Source organism: Acipenser ruthenus, chromosome 32, assembly GCF_902713425.1.
Source record: "Acipenser ruthenus chromosome 32, fAciRut3.2 maternal haplotype, whole genome shotgun sequence".
Taxonomy (NCBI): Eukaryota; Metazoa; Chordata; class Actinopteri; order Acipenseriformes; family Acipenseridae; genus Acipenser; species Acipenser ruthenus.
This window is the reverse complement of record NC_081220.1, coordinates 12350468-12368562: the sequence shown is the minus strand read 5'-3', so window position 1 is coordinate 12368562 and position 18095 is coordinate 12350468. Positions and strand designations below refer to the sequence as shown.

The 18095-nt window shown below is 44.8% G+C and overlaps 2 protein-coding genes across 2 annotated transcripts; both read left to right on the top strand.

The window, feature by feature from the left end:
* The first annotated feature begins 459 nt into the window (after positions 1-459).
* On the top strand, positions 460-4437 carry LOC117395329 (ragulator complex protein LAMTOR2). Its single transcript, XM_033994190.3, has 4 exons — positions 460-631; positions 976-1138; positions 1401-1490; positions 3744-4437. The coding sequence occupies exons 1-4, from the start codon at positions 564-566 to the stop codon at positions 3798-3800; spliced, it is 378 nt and encodes a 125-aa protein (XP_033850081.1). The 5' UTR covers positions 460-563; the 3' UTR covers positions 3801-4437.
* A 1976-nt stretch (positions 4438-6413) lies between these two features.
* Positions 6414-17745, top strand: LOC117395155 (ras-related protein Rab-11B). The gene is made up of 5 exons (XM_033994013.3): positions 6414-6634; positions 13100-13295; positions 13409-13602; positions 14251-14331; positions 15027-17745. Exons 1-5 carry the CDS (start codon positions 6598-6600, stop codon positions 15155-15157), a joined length of 639 nt encoding a protein of 212 aa, XP_033849904.2. The 5' UTR covers positions 6414-6597; the 3' UTR covers positions 15158-17745.
* The last annotated feature ends 350 nt before the right edge of the window (positions 17746-18095 follow it).

The following is an 18095-nucleotide window of genomic DNA, read 5'->3' as shown; positions in this document are numbered from 1 at the left end:
TCATCCAAGAAAAACAGAAATGTCTATGAAATTGTAACTACTTTTAAATTCGCTTATTTTAATAAATCTGGATTTAAAAATTGCTTCTGTGTTCTGTGTATTTGTATTAACAGTAAGCAGCTTAAAACGAAAAAAAAATAATTAAATGCCGAATGTATAAAATTGTAATTGTAGTTTGAGTTCAGGAGCTTCGGTTCAGTTCTAGTTGCTATAAACATGTGTAACCTAGGCTATATCAGAACACTAATCTAACTTCCTCGTGTGACCTACAGCAGCGGAAGTTCAGGAGGCACCAGTTTAACTCTTTCTGATCTACGTAATTTGACACAAAGACTCAACTGGATTCCCTCAATTTATCCCAGGACAAAATCTGTATCGTTCGCAGAACAGGACTACATTTCCCAGCAGCGAACTACTCTAGGATACTACATATCCCAGAAGGCACTGCGTGAGTCTTTTCGTCAGCGATACTACGTTGCAGGAAATTGGTGCGCAAGAGTCAGCTGATAGTTCGGGTTATTTATTTACGAATCAGAATTTTGTGTTTTTCATTTCTAAATAAGATGTTGCGTCCCAAAGCTCTTACCCAAGTTTTGAGCCAGGCGAACACTAACGGAGTGCAGAGCACGCTGTAAGTTTTAATTTGAAATAATTTCACTGCACGTTTTAGCGTTGTGTCTGTTTAATAATATTAAATGCAGGTTGCATGTGATGTTAGATTCGTTTGAAATGACTATGTAATCACGTTAACATTAATTACGGGGATTGTGTGACAATAAGCGGAGGTGATTTTATCAGGAGTTTAATAACCTGGCAAAAAAAAAACCCTGAACACGCGCCGATAGAACAGCAAAAATGAACCGGAGACGCGCCGATACAGAATGTGGTTGTTTTGCTGTGAAATTCGAGTCCAGGTTTTATTGCATTCATTACAAGAACGTTTCCCTTTATTAACGCCTCGTCTTTTATTGACAGCTTGCTGAATAACGAGGGCTCCCTGCTGGCTTACTCCGGATACGGCGATACCGATGCCCGGGTCACGGCAGCCATAGCCAGCAACATCTGGGCTGCGTACGATAAGAACGGGCACCAGGCTTTCAACGAGGACAAGCTGAAATTAATTCTCATGGATTGCATGGTGAGCGCACTTAGAAATGAGTTGGAAACGACTCACAATTTCAGTTTTGAGAGAAACACGTTGTAGAACACAGTGTTGTCATTTTAAAACTGGTATGCTACAGTGCACAAGGTGAAAGACATTTCTGTTTGCAAGCCACGCTTCCAGACAGAATCTAGTCTCTTTTTTTAATGTTCCCAGTGTTTTAGAGGCTACTTCGATGCATTTCTAACAGATTCTCTCCAGTGCTGTCATTGTCTCTTCTCTGTCTGTCTCTTTGCAGGAGGGCCGGGTGGCGATCACAAGAGTTGCCAATCTGCTGCTCTGCATGTACGCCAAGGAGACGGTGGGCTTCGGCATGCTCAAAGCCAAGGTGGGCTCCCGCTGCTCTGTCTGTTCAGCATGCTGAGAAGAGGCTTGCAGACCGACAGTCCCTTGAGTTTCAATAGTGTTCTGTGTTACAGTTGGGTTTAAGTGTGAGTGCTTATCTAGTGCAGGGGGCTTTGTCACCAAAACAGAAGACTTCTCCAAAGAAAAAAGGCGTGAGTGATTGCAACACAAAGGGCATGCTTCTGAGAGCTCTGTTGACACTGCTGATGTGCTTAAGACTGAACCTAACTGTAATATAAGACTGGATATCGATGCTTAGGATGAATGTCTGAATAATTTAGTGTTTTTCTAAAGTAAGTACGTGCATGTGACAGCTTAGACGATGTTGCTGTACTTTATTTCACCAGCAGGTGGCAGTACTGCACTGTGAATCGGCTCAGTTTTGGCTCTTATCAGACAAAAAAGGAACTGCTGGGATGTTTGAATAGACAGCCAGTTTGTGTTCATTTATTTGCATCTGAATTCAGTCCTGTGCAGAGTTCTGCAGACACCGCTATCAATGTGAACCACAGGACCTGGTCAAAACATTAGACACATTTGCCATAACCCTGTCAGAAGATTCAGTCTGTGTTTTATACTTCAGTTTGGGAATATGCAAAATCTTCAAAGACAAGGCTGTGGGTGTAATGTGTCTGCTGGTACCTGTCCTATGCTGGAGTTCAGACTCTGCAGTCATGTGATCTACAGCAATGCAGCAGCTTATCTTCATTTTCAATGTTTGCTGAAGAACTTTTAAACTCCACAGCACGATATGAAAAAGGGGAAGCAGTAATAATGTAAATGGAGCTGAATGAGTTCTCATTGTAAAGTATTGATTACCTCTCACCCCTGTGCTGCTTACTTCAAAACTAAAACAGCAAACCTCAAAACCGCTCTTAAAATGAACGTTTTTAACAGAGAACGATATTACCAGGTGGTTGTATTCAAGCACATCGCTGTATCAACACTTTAGAAAGGTTCACTGAAATAAAACTGAGGATTAAATTGATTGTCCAGCACAACTGAATTGTGGCAGCCATTAAATACCACGTGTCTGTTCCAGGCCAACACTCCAGTGCCATCGCTTGACCTTTTTATTTTACAGTTTTCCACTGATTTTCTCAATGTTCCCCTTTCTGATTTCTGTTTTTGAATGTTTCATTGTGTCAGAACAAAAGAGGTTTATTTAAAATAACTTCCGTGTTGGTTTTTTTTCTGTTTGTTTCGTAATCTGCTATTTTTTTTTGTAATAAGGTGTAGCCTTCTGCAAATCAATGTGGAACAAGTTGAAACTGGTGTCGTGTTGCACCAACTTGAGGAAATTGCATGTGCAGGATAGGTAATGGCATCAGTTCAGTCTCCATGCCTCAAGCCTGCCCTTAACTGGAGGGAGCACCCTTTCTCTTAGGGGGGTGAGGGAGCAATTCAGTCTCCATGCCTCAAGCCTGCTCTGGACTGGAGGGAGCACCCTTTCTCTTAGGGGGGTGAGGGAGCAGTTCAGTCTCCATGCCTCAAGCCTGCCCTGGACTGGAGGGAGCACCCTTTCTCTTAGGGAGCGAGGGAGGGAGCAGTTCAGTCTCCATGCCTCAAGCCTGCCCTGGACTGGAGGGAGCATCCTTTCTCTTAGGGAGTGAGGGAGGGAGCAGTTCAGTCTCCATGTCTCAAGCCTGCCCTGGACTGGAGGGAGCACCCTTTCTCTTAGGGAGTGAGGGAGGGAGCAGTTCAGTCTCCATGCCTCAAGCCTGCCCTGGACTGGAGGGAGCACCCTTTCTCTTAGGGGGGTGAGGGAGCAGTTCAGTCTCCATGCCTCAAGCCTGCCCTGGACTGGAGGGAGCACCCTTTCTCTTAGGGAGCGAGGGAGGGAGCAGTTCAGTCTCCATGCCTCAAGCCTGCCCTGGACTGGAGGGAGCATCCTTTCTCTTAGGGAGTGAGGGAGGGAGCAGTTCAGTCTCCATGTCTCAAGCCTGCCCTGGACTGGAGGGAGCACCCTTTCTCTTAGGGAGTGAGGGAGGGAGCAGTTCAGTCTCCATGCCTCAAGCCTGCCCTGGACTGGAGGGAGCACCCTTTCTCTTAGGGGGGTGAGGGAGCAATTCAGTCTCCATGCCTCAAGCCTGCTCTGGACTGGAGGGAGCACCCTTTCTCTTAGGGGGGTGAGGGAGCAGTTCAGTCTCCATGCCTCAACACCTGTAAAGCTGACAAGCCTGGTTTTCTTTTCCAGTTTTTGAATAATTGTTAAATTCCTTTGTTTCTTTTGCAGGCAGAAGCTTTGGTAAAATACCTGGAGGAACCTCTGACTCAGGTGGCAGCTTCCTAGGGGGAAGGAAGTGGCTGTCGCACCGCTGGATAGACTTCCTTTTGGAAGACTGGGAAGGGCACCAGGGGATAAACCAAGGACAGCAATATGATAGAACCTGGAATAAACCAAGGACAGCACTATAACAGAGCCTGCCTGCCTCTCTCTGTCTCCACATCGAACTGTGTTATATATAACATCACAGGCCAGCCAGTGAACTGTGACCTCCGCTTTTCCAACAAGCACTGAGCCATCTCCCAAGTGTTTTTTGAAAACGCACAGTGATGGAGGGGCCATGAATTAATAACCCAAAGAAACCTCCTGCTTGCTGTCCGAGTGTCTTGGTGTCCCTGAATAGATCATCATCCCGCTAGTGCAGCTGTACCCACAAATTGTATCTGCTTTCTTGTCAGTCTCTGTTAAAGAAATGGCTAAATTGCTCATTACAGGAGAGCTAACCAAGGTTTTTAAAAATCCATCCCTTGCCTCTTCTTGGCTCTTCAGGTTTTGCAGTCAGTCCAGGGGTCGGGTAAATAAGCAATTCAACAGACATCTTGAACTCGACACCCATTTGATCCTGTTAAACCCATGCCTTGTGTTTTATATACTGTATGTGTCTGTGTGCAAAGAGAAGTCAATAAAAAGGGTTTGCAAAATGCTTTCTCAGAGGAGACCTGCTGGTTATTAGCAAGACACCCGTTCAACTGTGTTCCACAAATCTCTTTCTGATTCCAGGGTTCAATAAACTGAACCAGCTATTTTGATAGTGTTGTTTTTTGCTTCTGTCTATTCGGCTGGCACCTCAGTGCATTAGAACAGCCAAAGTATCTTTATATTAGTGAGCGCCAGCACCATCTAGTGCACAGCTAGTGTATTGCCAGCAAAACAAAAGGAAACTTGATGCATAGTGGCAGACCACTAGATGGCACTGGTTCTTATTTCTATAAAGACAATTTGGCTGATCTGACCTGCATGTCTGGCAGGCAACTGGAACTGAAAAGCAGCTCCTGAACTCGGAGTCAAAGCGCAGACTTAAATACCTGTGATGAGAGCCAGTTGGAAAGTTTACAAACATCATAAACTGATGAGGGAGCAGCACCACAGTACTAGTGTGCAATACAGGCTGATACATTTAGAGGGTTGGTAACAATTGTATTAAGATATAGAGATTATTTTAAGATTTTGTATTAGGCCTGCCCTGGACTGTAGGGAGCACCCTTTCTCTTAGGGGGTGAGGGGGCAGTTCAGTCTCCATGCCTCAAGCCTGCCCTGGACTATAGGGAGCACCCTTTCTCTTCAGGGGCGAGGGAGCAGTTCAGTCTCCATGCCTCAAGCCTGCCCTGGACTATAGGGAGCACACTTTCTCTTAGGGGGCGAGGGAGCAGTTCACTCTCCATGCCTCAAACCTGCCCTGGACTGGAGGGAGCATCCTTTCTCTTAAGGGGTGAGGGAGCAGTTCAGTCTCCATGTCTCAAGCCTGCCCTGGACTGGAGGGAGCACCCTTTCTCTTAGGGGGTGAGGGAGGGAGCAGTTCAGTCTCCATGCCTCAAGCCTGCCCTAGACTGGATGAAGCACCCTTTCTCTTAGAGGGTTGAGGGATGGAGGGAGCAGTTCAATCTCTCATGTTTCAAGCCTGCCCTGGACTGGAGGGAGCACCCTTTCTCCTAGGGGTGTGGTGAGGGACAGAGGGAGCAGGTCAGTCTCCATGCCTCACTCCACGCTTGTCCGTTCTCTTGTGTTGTACTTTCTCTGTACCTTCACAGTGTTTCAAACTGATGAAAAGATATCAGAAATGTATCCAACTTCACAATGAAAAGCAAGCCGAGGAATTCATTTAAAACCCTGTTTCTATTTTTGTTTTTTTATTTCCTGATTGTGAATCATCACATTGCAAAAAATAAAATGCAATACATATTCGTGTTGCTTCCTCTTCACTGAGTAATGAGCGAGATGCAAGATCATGTGGGCGAGCTTCTGAATGGAGGGACTTCATATAATCACAGGGTGCAAGGGAGTTGAACATGGATTTCTGATGGGGTAGCACATTGCTGTTCATCATATCTGATCAATACATTTTACATGCACCAAAACAGGATCAAGCTGAGATATCCAGTGATCCACCTGGGAAAAGCACAGCTGCTCTTTAATAGACACGTTACATAGGCTAGATCCACCTTATAATCGCACAAGCGCCCTCTAGTGCTCAGCAGGGTATTACCAGCAATGCAAAAGGAAACTTGATCCAAAGGGGCTGATCATTAGATAGCACTGGCTCTTGTATAGGCAAGATTGTATTGGCAGATTGAGGCAATATCAATGGCAGGCAAGTGGAGCTGAAGAGCAGCTCCTGAACTGAGCAGACATACCTTGATGAATAACACAGTATTGCAGTGATTGCACACATCATAAAACAGCAAGGGGACTGCGGAAGACACTGCCCTTCGTACAGCGACACAGCAGGAAGTACAGTGTTCTATTTACCTGGGCGACGTAACGGTTAAACAGTCGCCATGGAGACAGAGATAATGACTGCAGTGAGGGGGAGAGGCAGCCTCACCTCTCCATGTAGCCGGAGGAGGGGCCTGAATCAACAAGCGCCATACCTGAATAACCTGCTCAAGCTGTCCTGCCCTAAACAACACACCCGCCGAGCTGAGAGAAAAACGAACAGGCTGTGCCCAAGCCACAACCCAGCAGCAATTCCTGAGGGGCTGAGACGGGACAGCAGCAGAAGGAGGGAGGCTGTGTTTGTATTCATAACCCAGGAAAGCCACGGGTTTGATATTGCTGAGCAGCACAGAGACCGGATGTGGAGAGAATGGGGACAGAGGAAGATTACAACTTTGTGTTTAAAGGTGAGAGCCTGGGATAGTTTCTATTGTTTTTTTAAAAGCTGTCAAACAAAAGGGACCGAACTAGACTCTTATAATGAAATTAAATGTAGGCCTTCTCAAATGTGGTCAATGCTACTCGAGTCCTTAACTTTTATTGGACAAAGCCTTAGTTACAGTACAGTAAGACTAGAGAACCTTACAGGGGATCACCAATGAATTCACACTGTTGTATTTGTTGACGTATTTATTGATTTGACTTTTCAATCAGTTTTGATCTATAGAATCAGGGCGGTATTAAGTTGTATCTTGTTCTAACAGTAACTATCATGTTTAAAGAGGTTTAGTTACTCCTATGTTTTGAAAATCGAAAATTGCTCAATTCTAGTTTTTAATTCCTATATTTTATGTTACGAAAGTGAGAAACAACTTGAGACCTGGGACCAGATTTTCAAACCGTTTAGTCCAGTTTAATGAACCCCTATGTTTTGAAAGAGGTAAAAACACCTGTTAATTATACAAAACTAGATCCAGAGAACTATGTGATGTCATCCACATTCTCTTCAGCACCCTCGAGGTCTTTGTTTGTCGTTTTGTAGCACTATCGTGAATATTTCTCCTTTCACAACAGTCACTCCAGGCTTGATTAAAGGTTTGCAGATCTGCAGCACAGTCTCCAGGTTCTGATTTTATTTTAACCTCGGTGCAGGAGCGTGACGACTCTGTCCCGCTCTTCCACTCCAGTCTGTTTAACTATTCAACTGGCTTTGTTCATTTGTACCCAACTAAAAAAACACTCAACTAATACCAGGCAAGGCCTTTTTAGCTGATTTATTAGTTTAACAACATGAATGTTATTATTATTTGTTTATTTAGCAGACGCCTTTATCCAAGGCGACTTACAGAGACTAGGGTGTGTGAACTATGCATCAGCTGCAGAGTCACTTACAACTACGTCTCACCCGAAAGACGGAGCACAAGGAGGTTAAGTGACTTGGTCAGGGTCACACAGTGAGTCAGTGGCTGAGGTGAGATTTGAACCGGGGTCCTCTTGGTTACAAGCCCATTTCTTTAACCAGTGGACCACACAGCCTCCTATATGTGAATTTATCACCTTTCAAAAAGTACTTAATTCAAGAAAACACTTATGCTCTAGTGTTTTAGTAAAAGTGGTCTATACAGGTGCCTTAACATGGGAAATAAGTGCAGTGTGGTCACCATAGACTTACACTAATATTAAACAGTAGCTTACTCTGCACAGATCTGTCTGTTAAAATGATTGTAGCTACAGTTCAGTTCAATACATTTGCACATCCATTCACTATATATGCCTCAAGTGTGCAGTTTTGAAAGAAACACATGTTTCACAGATTTTTTAATTTTCAAACATCTGGTGCTACACTCGGTTAAAAAATCTGTTTGCAAGTCATGCTTTTCGCCTTGCACTTCCGGGGTCACCTGGAGAGTGAAATTGCCCCCACCCCTTCAGCTTCCTCTATTGACTGGCAGACTTTCAGCCAATAGCATGACTCAGAACACATTGCTGGGGTGAAATGACCCAGGCATCCATACACCCCCAGATTGTAAAACTATTAAAGTTTCTGCTAGCCCATATTGTATAGGATTCCTCTATACAGTGCGATAGTATATCATCTATATAACATGCTACATATGCACTGCAGAATACTACAGGAAACAATACTGTGCTATAGTATTTTTTTATATGGAAATATAATTTTCACCACAATTGGAGATACAGTACATGAGTGCATGGGGTAATGTAAGTGTGACAGACAGACAGACAGACAGCCTCCATATACCCTTGAGATAATGATACATAGCAGGATTGTCCAATCAGGGCCAACTTTGGACACCTGTGATATATAAAATCATTTGTGCTAAAGCAGGTCTTTGAAGGTACATTATTATCGGTTTTGTAGATATATTCAAAACTGTAGTGTGACATGCATACACTATTTCCCCCATAGTCATGAGAATAGCACAGGGGAGCAGGGTACAGCACTTGGAGCAGGGTACAGCACAGGGGAGCTGGGTACAGAGCAGGATACAAGACAGGGAGCAAGGTACAGCACAGGGAGCTGGGTACAGCACGGGGAGCTGGGTACAGCATGGGGAGCTGGGTACAGCACAGGGAGCAGGGTACAGCACAGGGGAGCAGGGCACAGAGCAGGGTACAGCACAGGGGAGCTGGGTACAGAGCAGGGTACAGCACGGGGAGCAGGTCACAGAGCAGGGTACAGCACAGGGAGCAGGGCACAGAGCAGGGTACAGCACAGGGGAGCTGGGTACAGAGCAGGGCACAGCACAGTGGGGCTGGGTACAGAGCAGGGTACAGCACAGGGGGGCTGGGTACAGAGCAGGGTACAGCACAGGGGAGCAAGGTACAGAGCAGGGTACAGCACAGGGGAGCAAGGTACAGAGCAGGGTACAGCACAGGGGAGCAAGGTACAGAGCAGGAATGTTATTGTATAGTTCTGCTGTGTTACAGGGCAGGCCTGTTAGCTGTTACACATGAAGTAAGTGATTATTGAAACAGCTTACAGCTGCTGTAATGTATTGTGGCGAACCTCGGTTCTTGCAGGCAGGGGCTTCTCACAGGCAGAGGTGGGATGCAAACCCGGGACCTCCTGCACTGAAGCATAGTGCTGATACCACTGTACAAAAGAGCCGGCTCCCTTGCAGGAGCTGGTATCGGGCTTATGTCTTCATATTTCATTGCGTCACCTACCAGCCCTGACCCCTACCCCCGTGCACGCTACACTCTCCCCTGCCAGCCTCAAGTCTACCCTCGGACTTGCTCACCCGGCTGCAGGCTTCCAAGCGCAGTCCGGGGTACCTGCATCCACTTCGGACACCAATATGGCGAACCGCAGTTGCATACTACAGTATGTTTTTTAGTATTCGGTTTCTGCCTCTAATCAAGTTGACTCTTTGCTGTGTCGGGTCTGTCATACAAAGAGCGCAAGAGAAAGAACACTGGGAGCTTGATAAGAGGGAGCCACTGAAACTGAGACACACGTCATCACTCATTGAAAAGCTGATATTAATGTATGGAATCTGTTCCTATAGAACCAGTTGAGGGTCAAACGTTTCAAAGGCTTTGTCATTGACATTGTGAGTGTGAGATCTCCACTCGCAGCTCATAGATTCCAATGGAGACGTGACGTGGGATTAGTGGACTGTAAGTTTGTGAGATCACTGCCACTTTACTATTCAACTGGTCTACTGCCGTGTTTAAATAAATCCATTTTCAGAGTTTTGTCATCGGTTATCATTAGTTAAAAATATTCTAATTATAACACTGAATAATGCATTCCCATTGTCTCAATATCATGTAGCACAGGGCTTCACATACACACACATATTATTTGAGATGTTATTGACTGATGAGGACTGTATGTCTGGGAGAGGCCAAATTACAGGGTGGGGTGACAGGATTATTGAGGTGCATTATCAGAGCCGTGTGAGTAATAGCATCCACCTTGGAGCTGAGAACTGAATTAATCCATGCTTCAGATCCAGGCTTCATATCCATGGTGTCCCAGAGGCCAGGGCAGGCTGTGTATTCAGCTGATCAGGATGCTGTCTGAAAGGGGAGGTCACACCCGTGGAAGGGCTGCTTTGAATAGATTTTGCATAACTCAACATCTCAAAAGGTCCAGGGCTCATCTGATAATATTAGACTGCTGATAATCATCACAAACGGGAATAGACATCAATAACCCAAGTGGTATTCACAGTGACTGCAGCCAGCTAACAAGAGAGCAGGATGCATCTCACCCGCTGTGCGAGCGCGTCATGGCTCGGAAACGGGCACTTTTGAAAGCAACGCATAGCAAATTTGCTTTACAGAATTTGGTACGACACCAGGTTAAAGAAATTGTCCACGCCTTACAGGAAATCAGGCACTTCCTAGGGCACCCCAGCAGTGTCTGGATGAAAGCAGGTCAGCCAATAGAGAAGCAGCTGGGGAGAGGTGGGGACACCTTCCAGGTGACCAAGGAAGTGCAGCACTAACTGAAAGCACGGCTGGCAAACAGAGATTTCTTTAACATTTAGTGTCATGGAACTCTCACTACTCTTCAGTTCTAGTTGCCTTCCGGGCTAAATCAGATGTCTTGCTATGAGTGACATACTAGATGGCGCTGGTTACTTCTACAAAGATCTGATCTAGCCTGTGTTACATATGCGTAAGGCAGACAACTGGAACTGAAGAGCAGCTGCAGGACTTTAAAACACTCAGTGCAATACCAGTTAAAGCCATTGCAAACATCATGAAAAGGTATGGGAACAGAAAATAAAATGTCATTGAAATCCACTTGCAGTTTCATTTTCTTAGAAGCCACTACTGCAATCTCATGTGAAAGCTGATGACCTCACCTCTGTTTTAGAATCTTGGAGTGTTGAAGGAATGCTGGGAGTGTTCTGTGTTCTGTGTCCTGTGTCCCGTGTTCTGTGTTCTGTATTGTGTCCTGTGTTCTGTGTTCTGTGTTCTGTGTTCTGTGTCCTGTGTACTGTGTTCTGAGTTCTGTGTTCTGAGTTCTGTGTTCTGTGTTCTGTGTTCTGTGATGAAGGGGTTTAAAGAAGCAAAGGAAGGACCCTACAGACTCACAACTACATTCTACTCATGCAAATAGGCACACAGGTTATGTGTGGATATACACTGTTTGCTGTGAAGATACAGCTAGTCATCCATAACAACAGAGAAGGAGTAGTTACAGTAAAGTGATATGGGATACAGTACCTTTATTACACTGTCTACATATAATAGTTCTTACCTCCTTCCCCTGGTACATGTTTACCACAGAAAGCTTTGCACAGTCATGTTTCAGTTTCCCCATGTTTTTTCTATGATTATACTATGCCTAGTTTGCTGTGCTCTGCGATGCTTGTCTGTGCTTTCCCATGCTTTCGCTGTGCTTTATTCCACTTTGCTGTGCTTTTACTGTGGGACACTTTTATAAGGGTTAGCTTTGCACTGTCCCCGTGCCTCTTCAGGATGTTTTCTATAACTCTGAGTCTAGTGCAATGCCTCAAATGTGTTATTATAGTGCAATGGCTACTTTTCAGACTCTTTCCTGCCCCCATCCTCTGTCCCTGAACAGGTAGTCTTCCATGACCCCCAACCCGACCCCAATCCAACTGAGCATCTCCGGGATGAACTTGAGCAATGCATTTGTGATCCAGAGTAGATGTTGTCAGTGTGTGAAGGATACAGGAAATGACTTGTTTTAGAATAGAAGTTGGTAGTTTCATATTGAATACAGTATAGTGTGATACTAAATACAGGGGTGGCCTTAATATTGTCTTGACAAGGAACAGGGGGTCTTAATTGTGATCTCTATACCGAGTCATCCCTTATAAAGGTGTCCCACAGTAAAAGCACAATGATAGTGTGGTAAAGCATTGTAAAGCACAGATAGGTCTGGTAAAGCATAGTGAAGCATTGTAAAGCACAGAGAGGTCTGGTAAAGCATAGGGAAGCATTGTAAAGCACACAGAGGTCTGGTAAAGCATAGGGAAGCATTGTAAAGCACAGAGAGGCATGGTAAAGCATAGGGAAGCATTGTAAAGCACAGGGAGGTCTGGTAAAGCATAGGGAAGCATTGTAAAGCACAGAGAGGTATCCCAATATTTGGAAGAGAGGAGTGTGTCTGTCTGTTTTGCACAAACAGCAGATGTTATATGGAACAGGGGCTGTATGGGTGGTTTATTATACTGATAGAATAATGTAATGTGTACTATCGGGGGGAGGGGGGAGGGGGGCAATTATCCTGCCAGCCCAGAACTGCAAACCAAGCTGAAATTAATTAAATAGGTGAAATAAAATGTAAGAATGACAGTGAACATTGTAAAGCACAGAGAGGTCTGGTAAAGCATAGGGAAGCATTGTAAAGCACAGAGAGGTGTGGTAAAGCATAGGGAAGCATTGTAAAGCACAGAGAGGTCTGGTAAAGCATAGGGAAGCATTTTAAAGCACAGAGAGGTGTGGTAAAGCATAGGGAAGCATTGTAAAGCACAGAGAGGTCTGGTAAAGCATAGGGAAGCATTGTAAAGCACAGAGAGGTGTGGTAAAGCATAGGGAAGCATTGTAAAGCACAGAGAGGTCTGGTAAAGCATAGGGAAGCATTGTAAAGCACAGAGAGGTCTGGTAAAGCATAGGGAAGCATTGTAAAGCACAGGGAGGTCTGGTAAAGCATAGGGAAGCATTGTAAAGCACAGAGAGGTCTGGTCAAGCATAGGGAAGCATTATAAAGCACAGAGAGGTATGGTAAAGCATATCTCCTCCTATTGGCTGATGAGTTAATAATACTGACCTCTCTGCACTTCCTCTCTAGTTGAACGGTCACAGTTTGATCACAGCCTTGGCACAGACTCCACAAGGTGTTGGAGGGTGTCTCCTGGCTCTGGTTCTTGATTGACAGACGCGTCTCTGAGCTGCTTGTTGTGTGTGGCTTCTCTCCGCAGTGGTGCTGATCGGCGAGTCCGGGGTGGGGAAGAGTAACCTGCTGTCGCGCTTCACCAAGAATGAGTTCAACCACGACAGCCGCACCACCATCGGCGTGGAGTTCAGCACCCGGACCATGCTGGTGGACGGGATGACCATCAAGGCGCAGATCTGGGACACGGCCGGGCTGGAGCGGTACCGGGCCATCACCTCCGCGTGAGTACCGGGGAGGGGCGGGGGGGAGTGGGTAACAAGCGGCCCGAAACACAGACATTATTTCAAACAGCGCAGACCCCCTAATAACAACAACACGGTCTCTTTCTCCGCAGGTATTACCGCGGGGCGGTGGGTGCTCTGCTGGTCTACGACATCGCCAAGCACATGACCTACGAGAACGTGGAGCGCTGGCTCAAGGAGCTGTACGATCACGCTGACCCGCACATCGTGGTCATGCTGGTGGGGAACAAGAGCGACCTGGCGGAGCTGCGGGCAGTGCCAGTCGAGGAGGCGCAGAGCTTCTCAGGTAACCAAGGCAACCATACAATCCAATCCAATACAATACAATACAATACACAATGTGTTTTTATATAGCGCCCTTCACACCAAGACATCCCAGAGCACTGTACAAAGTTAAAAACAAAACAAGTGAGCTCATATGTACAGTACACTCCCGCTACAACCCATTATATAAAAGCACATTCAGAAAAGTATGTTTTCAATTGAACTTAAAAGAATCCACTGTTTCAATCTGCCTCACGTCAACCGGAATAGAACCAAAAAAACGATTTGAGCTGATTTGGTTCATTTAAAGGTCTTTTTCCCAATCCATTTAAACGTCCCTTAAAACAGTTTCCCACAGTAACAGCACAGTGTGTAATAAGCATGATAAAGCATAGGGGACCATTGTAAAGAATAGGGAGGTATGGTAAAGTATATTAAAAACAAGGGCAGCAGTGTGGAGTAGTGGTTAGGGCTCTGGACTTGAGAGGTGATGAATATGAACAGATGCTACTGTATAACACACTCGAGCACTGCAGATGTGTTCAGTTGTTGAGGCGCTTCTCACACCTGCCAGTGAGGAGTAGCCACTGTAGCTTGGCCTCCGTTGGCAGGGGGCGCTGTTGGTTACGGTAAGAGAAATGCTGATTAGATTTGTTGTTTTGTTTTCCAGAAAAGAATAAATTACTTTTCATCGAGACATCAGCCTTGGAATCAACGAATGTGGAGACGGCATTTCACAACGTACTCGCAGGTAATAACATCTTTCTTTCTTTCTTTCTTTCTTTCTTTCTTTCTTTCTTTCTTTCTTCCCTTCTTACAGCAGTATAACTGTGTTAAATGGAGTTATAAAGTACTGGGGGACACTAATACATTCGGACCAACCGTTTCCAAGCAGCTGATCCAAATCTGACCTCTTTACATGGAGTGGAATGCTCTCTATTACAAGAGAGCAGAAAAACTGGTGCAACAGGCCAAACAGGACTCAACATCCCCATCTTGTGGAGGAGAGAGGAAATGCACTCAAGCCTCATTATAAGCGGCTATTGGGCGGATAACTTCTTCAACACAGCAGACCTGTATACAAGAGTTGAGAAGATAACTGCATTCAGTACTGCTGGGATTGCTACACATCTGATTATTACACTGTTACAGAAATCACTGTTGCTTTTACACTTCCTGGCTCACCCCTTCACTGGCTTCTTTCCATTCAAGCTGCTTCCCTTTTGACTGGCATTGATGACTCAGTTAGTAAAGCAGTAACAGACTTCCTGGAAGGCAAGGCAAGCAAACTTAGAACTTCCTGTAGTACCAGCTATGCTTGCTGTACCATGTGTTTTTTTCCTGTGTAGCTAATGGACGTGCAGAATGGGATATGGAATAGTCAGCCACAATAAGGTTTGGGTCAGACATTGAATAATGGAGAATCCATGTTCTTTCTTTTTTTAGAAATCTACAAGAAGGTTGCCAGTAAGCAGGTAACTCGGGGCTCCATCAGCGCCGTGTCTCTGTCCAACCAGAGCTCCTCTCCCACCACGGACCAGGCAGATGGGAAGAAACCGTGCTGCACTAACGCGTGAAGAGCAGGGAGCTGGGAGGGGTGCCATTCCACCGGAGGAGCTGAGAAGCAAACCCCAGGCTTCACCAAGAGCCGGCAAGAGGGAGGCCTTTAAAACATACTGCTCATTAGCAACCGTGCAGCTTGTCCTCTTTGAATGTTTTTATATACAGCAATACACATATAGACTGGCAGTCACGGGTATGCTGTCATCAGCCTTGAAGCACAATGACTGCCATATTTATCACCTCTTTTATCTCACATCCTTTATAAAAGTTCCCCATAGGAAAAGCATAGAAAAGTGTATTAAAGCACAGTGAAATCATTGCAAAGCACAGGGAAGCATTGTAAAGCCCAGAGGGGTATGGTAAAGCATAGGGAAGGATTGTAAAGCACAGAGGGATATGGTAAAGCATAGGGAAGCATTGTAAAGCACAGAGAGGTATGGTAAAGCATAGGGGAGCACTGTAAAGTACAGAGAGGTCTGGTAAAGCATAGGGAAGCATTGTAAAGCACAGAGAGGTCTGGTAAAGCATAGGGAAGCATTGTAAAGCACAGAGAGGTCTGGTAAAGCATAGGGAAGCATTGTAAAGCACAGAGAGGTCTGGTAAAGCATAGGGAGGCATTGTAGAGTTATGTCAAATGCATATGGTCACCATGGGGAAAATGGGAAACTTTTATAAAGGTTACTAAATCTGTTGGTATCTGAATACCTTATCACCTCCTCTTTAAATATAGCTAATGATCAAGCCATCCCACATGTGCTACCCCAAAATCAGAATTTAGAATGACTAGGAGCTTTTATCATCCACGTTTACACAGGCCCCGTCCTCACTAACTATCTCAAGCCCTGAATAGATCATCATCTCCTCTTTAAATATATACTCAAGGTTTTAAAAAGCAATCTGTCTCACAGGTGCTGTGGTTCCCCAAATATGATCCACTTGCTACCAATGCAGAATGACTGTGTGGGACAAGTGTTATTCATTTTACCCCAAAACATGTTTCTGCAATGGTGATTGCCAAGATATACCAGTCTGTAGGCTGGTGACACCATCTTTCTGACCGTCAGTGTATATATATGAAGAAATATGCTTCATGTTTCCTGGTTCTTAGTCACTTCCTGTGTTGTGGTCTAATCATTGGCCAGATAAGACAGGAAGTGATGGGATAGCAGGAAGCCAAAGCAAACTGAAAACATTCAAAGAAAAGGACACAGGCAGAGAGAGGCTGGTGATAACGTTACTGATAAGAAGATGGATTTGAAAGCCTTGCTTGGCTTCTATTTAAAGGCTTGCTAACCAAGGCTTCCAAAACGTTACAGGTAGCAACATTATAGCTGATCCCATTTGTCATTTTGTAGATTTCTCAGATACAACTTAGAAAGTATAAAATCTCAGCCGTACCCCCCTCACTTCCTGTGCTGTAGGTCAGCTCCATGTTGCAGTCAGGCTAACATCTGATCAGTGATCAGGTGCCAGGAAATGCATATTGTGTTGGTTTAAAACTCTGCTTTTCCTAAATAACATACAAATATGTGCAGCAAAAGGGTAAGGGGCCCAGCAATACTGTCGCTTGTCATTCTTTATAGATATCTTTGTGTGATACGTTTCAGATTGTATTCAGGGTAACTTCAAACGTCATCTTTGTTTTTTTATAACGTTCCCTTATTAAAGTGTCCCACAGCAAAGTGTCATAAAGCATAGGTAAGCATTGTAAAGCCCAGAGGTATGTTAAAAAATATTATGGTAAATGCGTAGTATATGAGAAAGCTGCTAAACGACTGTGCAGTTTTACTGAGGTAAAACTTTATAAGGGTTGCATCAATTATGAGTTCAAATAATTGTAACTCGATATAGAAACACTGAGAATGATTGCAAACACCATGCATCATGGAAATCTGAACAAACCACGAGGGGATGCTCCTTACCCTTTATGTGACAGATATGGCTTTAAAAACACATGTGCATATTTAAGATGCCAATATTAAAAGTAACATGGTCTTGAACAATGGTGATCCCCTGTTTGAATTTCAGTTTTGCCTCCTGGGCTACAATAGATGTGATTGAGGAGCCCTGAGTGTTTTGTTTCTTCACACCCCCCTTACTGTTTTACAGTGTTTGTAATCATTCTGGGTGCTTCTCTTGCTCCACTGTTGAGTTCATTTTTCTCTAAATCTGTCTTCACGTGGCTCTGAGCTGCTTTCAGCTTGTCTGGAGAATCCTAACAGCCAGGACTGGCCGTCCTCGTGCCATTCACTTCCTGTGAAATCCTTCGCATTCTCCCGACGAGCTCAAAGCAGCTGAAAGCCAGCTGAAGGCAGGCTTAGAGAAACGCAATGGATTTGTATGCAGGGGAGCAGGTTTCAAAAGGGGGAGCTTGGGTCCCTGCACCTTTAAGGGGAATGTAAACGAACTGGACTGGTTGCTTTCTTGGTGATGATGTAATGCGTACCAAAAGCTGAACCCAGAAGGAATCTGGTTGAAGACATTGTGCCATTGATTATTGTGAGACTGCAGCTGTAATTATTGTGGTTTACTGCAGCTTTGACTAAACCTGCCTGAGCTTGTGATTGCTCTGGATTGACAAATAAAGAATGGCTATGTTTTACTGAGTGTGTCTGTCATCATGTTTCAGATTAAACAGTGCACCCTAGTGGCAACTTAATTCTTTTTTATTATTATTATTATTTTATTTTATAATTCCTTGTAAATTGTCATTGTTTATTTTAAATATGAGAAAAAAGGGAGAACTCATTGATGTAAAATATTGCGGGGGGGGGGGGGGGGTGATACAGAATTTCTTTTTTGTTGTAAGCTGTCTACCTCCCAGTTCCTCAGCTCTAACCTCTAGGCCACACTGTCTACTTCCCAGTTCCTCAGCTCTAACCACTAGGCCACACTGTCTACCTCCCAGTTCCTCAACTCTAACCTCTAGGCCACACTGTCTACCTCCTAGTT

Bases quoted from the DNA above. Each gene is read 5' to 3' on its own strand.
- LOC117395329 (XM_033994190.3), top strand. From the start codon at position 564: ATGTTGCGTCCCAAAGCTCTTACCCAAGTTTTGAGCCAGGCGAACACT. The intron at 632-975 runs GTAAGTTTTAAT...TTTTATTGACAG, and splicing joins AACGGAGTGCAGAGCACGCT to CTTGCTGAATAACGAGGGCT. The intron at 1,139-1,400 runs GTGAGCGCACTT...GTCTCTTTGCAG, and splicing joins TAATTCTCATGGATTGCATG to GAGGGCCGGGTGGCGATCAC.
- LOC117395155 (XM_033994013.3), top strand. From the start codon at position 6,598: ATGGGGACAGAGGAAGATTACAACTTTGTGTTTAAAG. The intron at 13,296-13,408 runs GTGAGTACCGGG...CTTTCTCCGCAG, and splicing joins TACCGGGCCATCACCTCCGC to GTATTACCGCGGGGCGGTGG. The intron at 14,332-15,026 runs GTAATAACATCT...TTCTTTTTTTAG, and splicing joins ATTTCACAACGTACTCGCAG to AAATCTACAAGAAGGTTGCC.